This window comes from Xenopus laevis, chromosome 2L, assembly GCF_017654675.1.
Source record: "Xenopus laevis strain J_2021 chromosome 2L, Xenopus_laevis_v10.1, whole genome shotgun sequence".
NCBI classification, from domain to species: domain Eukaryota; kingdom Metazoa; phylum Chordata; class Amphibia; order Anura; family Pipidae; genus Xenopus; species Xenopus laevis.
The window spans coordinates 168,915,316-168,929,063 of NC_054373.1; the positions used below are offsets into that span (position 1 = coordinate 168,915,316).

Genomic DNA, 13,748 nt, shown 5'->3' on the forward strand with positions numbered 1-13,748 from the left:
TGAAAAACCCCTTAGAGTTGCTAGAAGAAACAAATCTTTGTGAAACGGATGAAACATCCGCTTAATAAATAATGAATAGTTAGAGGTTTAGAATAATTATTTAGGGGCATATTTATCAAGGGTCAAATTTTAAATTGAAAAACGTCGAAATTCTAATTCAAAAAGACGAACCGAAATTTGGTCGAAGCTTTTTTTTTTGGTCGAATAGGTCAGTTTTCGGCCTAATTTGAATCGTATGAATCGAAGGAATAGCGCATTTGATCGAATTTGATCAAAATTTATATGGAGAATGGTCAAAGTGAAATTTTTAAAGAGACAGTACATGATAAATTTCGATTCAAATCGAATGCACAAAAATAGCTCGAAATTCAAATTTTTTTAATTCGAAAATTCACCTCGACCTTTGATAAATCTGCCCCTTAAATACACAATTTTTAGAGCTTTCGATTTGGGGAAATGAAAAAAATACAAACTTTAAAAAGATCAGCCCTTTATTTTGACAGCAAAATTTATTTGCTATACAATATATCTTTGGTACGAAGGATTAATCTAAATCAACACTTAAGGCAATGATACATGAGGAGATTAGTTGCTATGAGGTTAATCTCCTCTAACCTCTCAATGTTTTCCAGTGATTAAAAAAGCAAATCGTCACTGGTGAAACATACTGTAAGGGGAAAATTTACTTAGCTCGAGTGAAGGATTAGAATGAAAAATAGTTCGAATTTAGAAGTTTTTTTTGGCTACTTTGACCATCGAATTGGCTATTTCGACCTTCGACTACGACTTCGACTTCAAATTGAATGATTCGAACTAAAAATCTTTTGACTATTTCGATAGTCGAAATACTGTCTCTTTAAAAAAGCACCAATGTAAGCCTATGGGGACCTTCCCCATAAACTTTCTAGGCAATTTCTGATCGAAGGAAAATCGTTCGATCGATGGATTAAAATCCTTTGAATCGAAGGAATTAATCGTTCGATCAAACGATTTTTCCTTCGATCATTCTATTGAACTAAATGCGGTAAATCCTTCGACTTCGATATTCGAAGTCGAAGGATTTTACTTCGATGGTCAAATATCGAGGGTTAGTTAACCCTTTTTGACCAATAGTAAATGTGCCCCTAAGGGGCACATTTACAAAGCTCGAGTGAAGGATTCGAATAAAAAAAACTTCGAATTTCGAAGTGTTTTTTTGGCTACTTCGACCATCGAATGGGCTAGTTCGACCTTCGACTACGACTACGACTTCGACTACGAATCGAACGATTCGAACTAAAAATCGTTCGACTATTCGATCGTTCGATAATCGAAGTACTGTCTCTTTAAGAAAAACTTCGACCCCCTAGTTCGGCAGCTAAAAGCTACCGAACTCAATGTTAGCCTATGGGGAAGGTCCCCATAGGCTTGCCTATGTTTTTTTGATCGAAGGATATTCGTTCGATCGTTGTATTAAAATCCTTCGAAACGTTCGATTCGAAGGATTTAATCGTTCGATCGAACGAATAATCCTTCGATCTTTCGATCTAAGTATTAGCGCTAAATCGTTCGACTTTGATATTCGAAGTCGAACGATTTTAGTTCCTGGTCGAATATCGAGGGTTAATTAACCCTCGATATTCGACCCATAGTAAATCTGACCCTAAGGGGCAGATTCATCAATAGTCGAATATCGAGGGTTAATTAACCCTCGATATTCGACTGGGAACTAAAATCGTTCGACTTCGAATATCGAAGTCGAACGATTTTGCGCAACTCCTGCGATCGTACGATCGAAGGATTTTTCGTTCGATCGAACGATTAAATCCTTCGAATCGAACGATTCGAAGGATTTTAATCCAACGATCGAAGGAAAATCCTTCGATCAAAAAATCACAGGCAAGCCTATGGGGACCTTCCCCATAGGCTAACATTGACTTCGGTAGGTTTTATCTACCGAAGTAGGTGGTCAAAGTATTTTTTAAAGAGACAGTACTTCGATTATCGAATGGTCGAATAGTCGAACGATTTTTACTTCGAATCGTTCGAATCGTTCGAATTCAAACGAATTTAACCAATTCGATGGTCGAAGTACCCAAAAAATACTTCGAAATTCAAAGTTTTTTACATTCGAATTCTTCACTCGAATTTTGTAAATCTGCCCCTAAGTGTCATGGCTACTTTTCAAAGCAGACCGAAGTTTTATCAGAAACCAAATTCAATCGAAAATTTATAATGTGCCCATAATGTTCTGTCACTTCTTTAAGGGACTGTATGCTGGGTATGGGTATGCTCCCCTGCTACAGCCTTTATCATTAGAATTATGTGAGTTTTATAAAGGTAGATATGTACATGTCCCTAAGATGCAATGTGATTGAGCTCTTTTAAAAGGCACGAGGCTGATTAAATGAACCTGATGTTCTTTTGATATCCTTCTGATATTTTTCCGGTATATTACAGCTAATTGCACAATCATGGGATTTATTTTTGTCAAAACTTTTTGGCAGTGACATAACAAAAGCTTGCACGTGAAAGGAATTTGTAATGAATGATATTATGATCACTACCTAAGGCATCAGGTTATTATATAAATAGGTCTGTCAAACACATGGAAAGTCAGAGCAAGGTTGGGAGCTTCAACATTTAGGCAGTAGACTCCAAGAAGCACACCACAACAATGAAGTCCTGGTTTCTGTTCCTACTGTGTGTAGCATGTTGCACGGCATTCCCTGCTAGGATACAGACAGACTCCAATCAGAACAATGAAGCAGTTGCTAAGGTGAGCATATGGTTTATATCTCTCTTGAGTTGAAATTGAATGTTTGGTAGGACGCATCAAAAGGGAAATAGAAAAAGTACATGGGGCATTGCTCTGAGATCTTTACGTTTTCAGCAACATGAAAAAAAAAAACAATCTTTTTCACACCTTTACAGGAGTACTTGAAAAAATTCTACAAATTTGAGGAGGATGGGATCTCCAAGTCAGGACAACTTAGCAATAGTGCATTTTTGGATAAAATTCATCAGATGCAAGAAGTTTTTGGATTGGTGGCCTCTACAAGACTGGATGAAGAAACCTTAGCAATAATGAAACAACCTCGTTGTGGTGTCCCTGATGTTGGCAGTTTTAGCATCTTTGGAGGAAATGCTGTGTGGAAGAAAAAAGACCTGACATACAGGTAAGATAACGAAAAAAAGAATGACGCGAACCACATCAGAGCTCACCTGTTACTGTGTCCATTCAGACGCTGCCATCACAAGACACCGGCAACTCCTCGCCGGTACAACTCCTTAGCACTAGAGAATCCCGCTTATGCAGGCGCTGTTTCTATACTCTGAGGAAGTGCCCAGATTTGCGGAAAGCAACGCATATGTCCAGGACACCCACCGCACTTTATTGTACCACTCAGGGCCACTTCTGCCATGAGGCAAGGTGAGACCCTTGCCTCAGGCGGCAGCAAGCGGCGAGTTATAAGGGTGACAAAAAGCCACCTCTTGTAAGTTTAAGAGCTGAACTTCCGGGTTTTAACCCGGAAATTCGGCTCTGTTAGTGCAGAAAGCGCCATTTCGCTTAATGCACTAGCGATACTGCCCCCTTAGACCCGCTCCGATGCTAATTTTTAAGTGCAGAGCGGAAGAGAGGAGGAGGGCAGCATCTGGGCAGCAGCCCCAGGATCGGCACTGGTACCAGTTTGTGTGCATTAACAAAGCCGATTTTCAAAGATACAGTCTATGCCCTTTAATGGATTTCCAGAACGGCGCCTACACAAGCGGGATTCTCTAGTGCTATATAGTGAAGATATATATACATCATGGGTATGAGAAATCTTTTCTTTTTTACATTTCATAATTATGTGGTTTTTCAGTTTTAAACATTAAAATAACTCACGACCATTGATCTCGTAACAGGGGTGTTATAGTCCTACTTAAACATGATGTATCAAGGACTGGCAATTGAAGTTCATAGTTAGGATTACCTTTCTTACATGCATCAAAAATAGTGAAATGCAGAAAACATTTGGATTAAATGTGTTGCGCTTATACACATCACATATACTGTACATCAATCAATGAGAAAAACATCATTTGTGGTTTCATTCGTGAAATGTCAATTGAAATCTTCAGGGAAATTTGGAATCAAATAAAAAAAAAGTGTTTGTCATCTAATTGAATCTTGCTCATTATCAGGAAACCTGTTATCCACTTTGAAACAGTTTTCATGAACAGTAAGAATATTTAGCAAGAGAAGACAGTTGAGTACTAGTACATAAAACATGAAATCCAAAAATGTTAAAAAGAGAAATGTGGTGATCACATTATACCTTTAATCGCCCACAGAATTCAGAACTATATTCCACAAATGACCAGAGATGAGGTGGACCAGGCCATTCAGAAGGCTTTCAAAGTCTGGAGTGATGTCACCCCTCTTACCTTTACCAGAATCTATGACGGTGTCTCCGATATTGAGATGTTGTTTGCATCTAAAGGTATCTGACTTTGACCAGTTGAAATATTATTTTTTTGAATATATTGTATTATATTTTTTTCAAATGGCATTACAATTTGTTAATTTTATTTCCCTATAGATCATAAAGATTCTCTCCCTTTTGATGGTCCATTTGGTGTTCTGGCACATGCACTTGCTCCTGGAGATAAGATGGGTGGAGATGTACATTTTGATGCAGATGAGAAATGGACAAGTGGATCAGCTGGTGGGTTTTTATACATTCTCTCAAACTGGGGTTATAGGTACATGGGCTCCCAAAATAAAGTACCTGTAAGGCTAAATCAATGCAAATTGTTTTTTATCTCATTATCAATGCCGGTTAACAGGTACTTCCCCCCCCCAGCTCCCAGATTTAGTACTAAGGTTATACAGGCTACGTATCATCTAAGACAGCGATCCCCAACCAGTAGCTTGTGAGCAACATGTTGCTCTCCAACCCTTTGGATGTTGCTCCCAGTGGTTTCAAAGCAGGAGCTTATTTTTGAAATCCAGGCAAATTTTAGTTGTATAAAAACCAGATGTACTGCCAAACAGAGCCTCAATGTAGGTTGACAATCCACATAGGGCTACTAAATGGCCAATCACAGCACTTATTTGGCACCCCAAGAACATCTTTTCATGCTAGTGTTGCTCCCCAACTCCTTTTACTTCTGAATGTTGCTCACAGGTTCAAAAGGTTGGGGATCCCTGATCTAAGGGAATATTATAGCTGACAATTTTAATTATGCCAGTCATTCATTCTGATCCTGCTAAACCCATTATTCCTTTATTTTTCTCAAGGTGTTAACTTGTTCCTTGTGGCTGCTCATGAACTTGGCCATTCCCTTGGGCTTGATCACTCTAAAGAATCAAATGCCCTTATGTTCCCAAACTACCATTACATCAATCCCAATACATTCCAGCTTTCTGGGGATGACATCAATGGAATCCAATCACTGTATGGTAAGGAACCTTATTAAGGGGCAGATTTATCAAGATTCGAATTTCGAGTTTATGGGAGTTTCTAAAAACTACCACCAAACTCAAAATTGAAAAAAAACCCCAGAAAATCATCATTTATTAAAAAAAACGTTTTTCTTTAAAAACGGGTGAATAGGATCGAGCTGCAAACTCAAATTGAATTCGAACCGAACTTGATGAAATCCGATTCGTGTTTTTTCACCAAAAAAAATGTAAAAAAGAAATTTTCTTTTCAAAAGTCCAACAGACGACTCCAGATTGATTGTAGGAGGTTCCCCATAGGCTAAAACACCAATTCGGCAGGTTTTAGATGGCGAATAGTCAAATTTGAATTCTTGAAGGGACAGTACATGATAAATTTTGAAATTCGAATTTTGAATTTTTTTAAAACTCGACTCAAATTTGGACTATTCCCTAGTTGAATTACACTAAAATAAACTCAAAATTCGAATTTAGAAATTCAAATTTTCAATTCGACACTTGATAGATCTGCCCCTATGCAATATCATTACATGTGACTTTTAGAAGAAGGACAATAAAAGTAAAAGTTTTGAGAATTGTGTGGAAAACTGTAGGTGATATTTTTTTTAGCATCAAAGCCATTTTTTTCCCAGCTCTCCAGAGAGCTCTTATACTTTAAAAGGGTTGTAAATCCCATAACACATTATTGCCTAAGGAACAGAAATGTCCAATCATTTTCAAGCTATTTGTAAATGCAATTGCTGTAGAAAAGAAGTACGTTTGTCCCATCCTGCACAGTTGGTTCTGTCTCAAAGTTACGTTAGTCAGAGGACTTCTACTACATGGCTCCCCTGTAGGCTCAATGTGGTTATAACTATTTGCATATATATATATATAATTGCTTTGCTAATTGTTGTTTTTTTTTTTGATTGACAGGACCAAAAGAAAAGGCAGTTGTGCCAACTAAAGCAAGCCCTCCAAAAAAAGCAAGCGTCCCCATAAACTGTCAGGAGAGCAAATCTTTTGATGCAGCCACAACACTGCGAGGGGACATTCTGTTTTTTAAAAACAGGTAAAGGACAATTTCCTAGAAGATTTTCAATTTTTGAAACATAGTAAGCAAGCATAAAAATAATAGATTTTTTTTCATAATGTATTCATTATTTAGATACCTTTTGCGCAAGATTGCCGGTAAATCAGAAGCTGAGCAGTTTGAGATCAATTCATTCTGGCCTTCCCTTCCAACTGACCTTGATGCAGCCTATGAATATCAGAAAAAAGACCGGGTTCTTCTCTTTAAAGGTAAATAGACATTTAATTTCTCTTAATCAATTTTTTATAGGGCATGGGTTATCTGTTGTAATAATATATAACCACTTATGTGGTTATGTAATGATTTGCATTCCAAATTCAACCTCTCTAAATGAATCCGGCACATATATATATATATATATATATATATATATATATATATATATATATATATATATATATATATATACACACACATACAGATTAGGATTAATATTGTATCAAACAGTCACATTTTTCATTAATTTAACAGCAAATGACCAATTAAAAAAACCTGATGAATGAGTTTAGAATCAACGATCAAATAACTGTTTGAATATTATCAATGGAAAAAAAAAATCTAAACTATTCAAATAAAAACATTCAGCAGATAAACCCTGTTGAGCACCTATAGAAGTCAGTGGTAGTTGCTGTTCAACATTCAAGCAAATTATTTTTTAAGACTTTTAAAACAGACTCATTTTTACAGAGTTACTGAAAATGTTTCTTTCTGCAACTTAATTTGATTAGGGATGCACCGAATCCACTATTTTGGATTTGGCCAAACCCCCGAATCCTTCGTGAAATATTTGGCCGAATACCAAACTGGATCCAAATCCTAATTAGCATATGCAAATTAGGGATGGGAAGGGGCAAACATTTTTTGCTTCCTTGTTTTGTGGCAATTTCCCTCCCACCCCTAATTTGCATATGCTAATTAGGATTCAGATTCAGTTCAGCCGGGCAGAACGATTCAGCCTAATCCACATCCTGCTGAAAAAGGCTGAATCCTAAACTAAACCTGTATTCGGTGCATCCCTGGAAGTTTTTTTTCCAAAATTGCAGTTATGATTTTTTTTTTCATGTGAACGTGTTTAAAATAAAATTCGAAAACTGATAAATGGGCCTTCCTGAGTATCTAGTGAACATCTAAAATTGTATCAAAAAATGCAATACGGTGCATTAGACATAACTAAACAAATGATTTTTCAGACCAAGGGCCAGATTTTCAGAAAGTATTATTTTATGGTTTTTCATGTAAAAACTTATGATGAGATCTACAGTAGGTGCCCATTTATTAAACCTCAAATTTTTATCATCAAGTTTTAAAGGGGAAAAAAACTTGAATTTTTAGAGATTTATTATAATCCAAAACTGCTAAAAATCCAAATCTGAAAATACTTCATCTCAAACCTGTCAAGGTCATGTGGAAGTCAATGGCAGATGTCCATGAAGTTGCTTCTTGACATTGTGATCTGTGCTGGATAATTCGATAGAGTATGGGTTTTCATCCAATAAAGTGGAGTTTTCTGGGTGTTTTCAGAACGTCAATCGTAAAATTGGAATTGATGTGCAATAGTTTATTTTGCTCCAATTTTTTTCCAAGAAATTTTTGATAAATAAGATCAATTTGTGGATGGGAGTAAGGTGGACTTTGTTCTAATAAAAAAAAAAAATATTAATGAAAATTTTAGAAAATTAACCCCTTAATGTGAAGAGAAATAACTTTTCTCCTAATTCAGTTTCAGTTTTTCCAGCAGACTTTAGTAGAGTTTTTATGTGACAAACAGTGAGATCACTTTTTCTCACTGAATTGCATCTGGCTCTGTGGAACAATCTGGAATTGAATAAGCAGAATAGTTTTTCTCATCTTAAAAATGGCCCATAACTTGGTAGGTAGATAATTGTCCTGTAATTTTGAACAGTGGGGTAATGATCTATCAGAGTTTGTTACATAATCTCAGCAGATATAATATTAAATGTAGTGATGGGCGAAATTATTCGCCAGGCGCGAATTCGTGCGATTCGCCGCCAGCGAATAAATTCGCGAAACGCCCGCGAATAAATTCGCGAAACGTCCGCGAAAATTCGCGTCAAAAATTCGCCGGCGTCAAAAAAAAATTTTCCGAAAAAACGGGCGCCGGCGTCGAAAAAATGTGCGCCGGCAAATTTTTCGCCGTTTCGCAAATTTCGCGCCAAATTCGCGAATTTTTCGAACGGCGCAAATTCGCCCATCACTAATTAAATGTTTTATGATTTTTAATACTTTAATATTTTTAAACGTTCACCTTCTGTCTTGCATAGGAACAAAATACTGGGTTCTAAGAGGCTACACAATTGAGGAGGGATTCCCTAAGAACATCTACGAACTTGGCTTTCCCTTGACTGTAACGAAAATTGACGCAGCTGTCCACAGTGAAGAAACAAGGAGAACTTATTTCTTTGTTAATGATCGGTATTGGAGGTAAGAACGCTGTCTTGCAGTCATCACATAATTAGAGAGAAATTATGGTGCTGCTGAAATAAACTACTTGGGGGCATATGCAGTTGTTGAAATAGTAAGATATTAAATAATGCCACTGATTGGTCTAAAGGCAACTATACACAGGGCCTCACCTTGAATATGGTGTGCTATATTAGGCCTGAGTCCTTAAAGGGGAACTATTGTGAAAATGAAAATTTAATATTGGCTTTAGCATACTAAAATAAGAAACTTTCTAAATACACTCAATTAAAACATATGTATTGTTTCTGAAATAATCAAGTTTATCTTTACTATTCCTCTCTCATCTGTTTCTCTTCATTCTGTCTTCATTCAGGAGTTGGCTGTCAGATATTCATTGACAGTTAGATCCAATATATCTTATAGGGGGGCTCCTTTTGCCAAGAAGATGTATTAGAGCTCACTCTATTAAAATCACTAGACTTCATGTCTCTCTACATACAGTGATGTTATTATGACAGATTCTAATAATGCTTTTTAGAGTGGCTAGGAAGACTTCATGGACAAACACAATGTCAATAGATATTAATTTCAATATATACAGTTAGTTTTATATACAGTATGTATGTGTTTGTATATATATATATATATATATTTGAGTATATTGAAAGCTCTGTATATGTAAGTATTTGGTGGACAATTTGGTAGGGCTGCACTTCATGGATTAGTTGGGTATTGTCTGATTTGACCATATAGATAAATAGCAAAGTAGCATTGATCTATTCGTTCACCTAAAAGAGCGAATTTAAAAAAAACTGAGAGATAACTGCCTCAGTCATGAAAATATTAGATAACTTTTTCTGTCCAGATAAATTAATGGTCTGTCTAAACAAACCCAGAGGTGTCTGTACCTGTTTCATTGGGAAGGATCAAAAGATAAAATAATGGCTAAACTATTCAAGAAATATATGGTCTCCTTAAGACCAAATTCCACCAGAAAGCCAAAGACTTATTTTTTCTATCCCTTTCTAGTTATAATGAAGAAAAAGCACAAATGGATAAAGAATCTCCCCAGAGAATCAGAAATGGTTTCCTTGATGTTGGAAACAAGGTGGAGGCAGCCTTTCAATCAAATGGTGAGTTATATGCCTATAACCCATAGCCTATAGCACCTTGGTGTAGAACAGAATATATAATCTCTTGTGCAGAGATTTGTGTGTCTTTAAATTGTACAGTAATTCATTATTTTAATTTGATTGTAACAATGAGTACATCAGCCAATGTTGATAATGGGCATAATCAAGTATAAACCACTGGAGTGAAAATTCAAACTGCAATTATGTTTAAAATGTTGAAGCAAAATTGAATTGGTCATGTTAACTAATTTATGAATAATTGAGGAACTCTGGTTTCTATAATTAAGATAATTCATGTTTTTACTTTTATTTTAGGAATGCTCTATTTGTTCAGTGGGAATCAGCAGTATGAATTCAGCATGATAAAGAAGAAAGTCAATCGTCTGCTAAAGTACACCAGCTGGCTGAACTGCTAATCCAGACACACTAGCTGTGATATAAAGAGTGTCTTTTTTTTTTTTTACCTGTGATTTAATTTATTATTTATTTAAGAATATCTTTTATTTAAGAATATCTATTTTTGTTGTCTTTATGTTAATTTATTTAATATAACTTTATGTATAAAATATTTTGTACTAAATATATTCATTGCTTAAATACACATTTGGTTTGTTATCTTCTTTCTTGATCATCTATCATACTGTATATAGATGATGTAAATAATGATATATAATGTACTGAGTCTCTATCAGAAGTCAATTACAGGAGTAGAAAGAGAATTTAGACAGGCAACAAACGATAATAGTCCAATGCGGTCCCCCGTCCAAATCCAAAACACATCATCAATGTATATTTTATACAAAAACAGTTGATCAGAGTATAGAGGAAAAATATATTTCGTCTCAGAAAAATTCATAAATAAATTAGCATAGAAAAGGGCCACGTTGGACCCCATTTGCGTGCCTGTCGGTTTCAAAGCGAAAATAATTATGTGTCAACACGATCTCTAGAAGAGAGCATAAAAATTCAGTGGGTGGGTCCCCATCGTGACCTACAGTTAATGCCATCTCATAAGCAGGCACTCGCTCTTTCAGGGGTTTGATGGCATACAAGCTTGACATATCAAGCGTAGCAAAAATGGTATCATTGGGGAGTGGACCCAGTTCTCTAAGAATCTGAAGCATGCTATGTAGGCAGGTATATTGGAGCAGAATGGTTGTAGAAACGCATCCCAATACCAAGCTATATTATAAAAAAGAGACCCACGTGCAGGTATAATTGGCTCACCAGGTGTTAATGTGATGGATTTGTGGACTTTTGGGAGCATAGAAATGATTGGACATCTGGGAAAGTCCGTAGAAAGACACTGACAACATTTTTCACTAATCCATCCAGCCATGAAGACTTTATTTGATAGTACGTCAACTTCCTTTTTAAACCTGTCAGTCAGGTCCTCCTTTAATTTAACATACACCTGCCTGTCAGACAATTGTCCCAATAGTTCCTTCCGGTAAAAATACCGGTCCAACAAAACTATTGAACAAAGGGGCGAATAATCAATTCCCTATCTACCTTCAGGAACTGTATAGCTTCCCTCTCGCTTTTTTTTTTTTTAAATTAGGTTGGAATTTAGCCCCCTTGGTCAGAATTTTCTACTATCACGTTGTACAATACCACAATAATTTTTAATAGAAGTCACAGTACTAGGAGGTTCAAAATTGCTCTTAGGATGAAAACTCTCAACTTGATCGCCAGGCTTGTCTTTATAGTAATCCCTCAATTTAAGTTTTCGTTGAAATCGATACCAGATCAAATTCATCAGTTTTAGTGACTGGGTCAAAATACAAGCCCTTGTTCAGTAGAGAGACTTCCCCCTGTGTTAATACATGTTTACAGTATTGGACTGGGACACCAGGGGCCCACCCAAAAACCTTTGACCAGGGGCCCACCAATTAATTTTAGACCAGGGGCCCTCTCTTCTACTATTATACTATTGTAATATTTTTCTTCCTTTCCTCACTCAACCTCTATTCTCCTAGTCTCTTTTCTTTATATACTATACTCTATTTATCCCTCTATTTAGCCTCTTTGTTCTCATAGAAATAGGGAAAGACCATGAAATAGGCCAAATGTTCAGCAGCATGAGGGCCCACTGACACCTGAGCCCACCGGAACTTTTCCTGGTATCCTGGTGGGCCAGTCCCACACTGCATGTTTACTTAAATTAAAATTACATGTTCAATTTCCTCTGAGGTCTGCCCCAGTGGCTTGCAGCCCCCTTCCTGATATGTTTCCTTTTTTTTGGTGTTTTCTAAAAAATGTGTTTGAACCCCACTGGGGGTATTCTCTTGAGAAGAAGGGGATTCCCCAGAACTATCTATTGTAGTTAAATTTATCATATATGTTCTCTGCTTAGCCCACCTGTCAGTATCATTTTTACCTCAACCACCCATGAACCCTGCAATCTCTGTAATCCTGGTCCACTTTAATAACCTTCGTTTGCTTAAAAGCAATTAATTCCTGCTGATATTTTTCAATACTTGCTTCCAATTTGACATTCCAGTTTGTGGACTGATCAGCCGCAAGTACCGGCAATGCAGGGGGGGCTCAAGCTTACCCTCATGTAGCATATTGTAGCTTAAGTGTGCACTTCTTGGGGTTAAATGCAATGCACAATGCCACATCTCTCTCCTTGAAAACTCCCATTCTTGCCCATCCCCACACGTATGTCTCATATACCTTTAAGATGACAAGCTCTGTTGTGCAGGGCTCCATTAACCTCTTGTATGGGTTATTTGACGTCTTTGTATGTAATTCTGTATGTTCATTGTAAGCACCATTTATTGTGCACAGGGGCGTAACTAAGGAGGAAGCAGACCCTGCGGCTGCAGGGGGGCCCAGGAGGTATAGGGGGCCTATGAGGCCCTAATTAATGAGAAATGTCAATATACAGTATATTGGTAAAACAGGACAACCTCTGGAAATGTTGGAGGCCCTAAAATTAATTTGCTGTGGGGCCCAGTAGTATCTAGTTACTCCACTGATTGTGCAGTGCAGCAAACATAAGTAGCGCTATAGAAATATACATACATACATACATACATATATTGGGGCTCTATAAATACTTTTTACTGTAGACTGTCTAGCCACATTCGTGGATCAAGACTAATAAGATGGGTTGTTTTCGATGTAGGGGATGCCTTACTTTTTTACTGAATGGGTCTCACTTCTCTCACCCACATATTGGAAAAAAGTATGAAAATACGGCACAGGCTTATGTGCCTTCTGTATTGTGTTTTTACCTCAAGGATAATTTTTTTGGATTACAATTTCTTGGATCACTTCTTCAATGAAGGTCAAGGAATTAAAGCTTATCTAAAGGCTGTGTTCTTGTGAGTAAGCTACTCACAATCCAATTTCTACCACAATTTACTGGAGGCAGAATACTCACATAACCCGAAAATAATCCCTATAATTCAGCACTTGCTTAGATCATCCTACCACTGATTATGAACACATTTTAAAAAATGTGTACAAAACAACGGGGCCCCAAAAGGGCGTCGGTGAACACCGGAACCCACAAGGTTCTCTTGTGAATCCGCAAGGTACAGAGACCGACCAAGGTTCCTGACAACGTGGTCATTACAGTAACTATTTAAGTAGTAACAGGATTAATATGGCCATGGTCCAGTAACCAATATGGGCCAGTCAGATTTTTCATTATGTTGCAAAATGAAAAATAAAAAATAGG

The 13,748-nt window shown here is 36.8% G+C and overlaps 1 protein-coding gene across 1 annotated transcript; it reads left to right on the forward strand.

Annotated features, from left to right (window-relative positions):
* The first annotated feature begins 2,537 nt into the window (after nt 1-2,537).
* Nucleotides 2,538-10,506, forward strand: LOC108707763 (matrix metalloproteinase-18). The gene is given in 10 exon segments (XM_018245742.2): nt 2,538-2,758; nt 2,914-3,158; nt 4,318-4,466; nt 4,566-4,691; nt 5,267-5,428; nt 6,344-6,479; nt 6,576-6,709; nt 8,783-8,942; nt 9,954-10,057; nt 10,373-10,506. Coding segments are annotated over 10 exon segments (1,488 nt in total). The 5' UTR covers nt 2,538-2,587; the 3' UTR covers nt 10,474-10,506.
* Nucleotides 10,507-13,748: the final 3,242 nt, after the last annotated feature.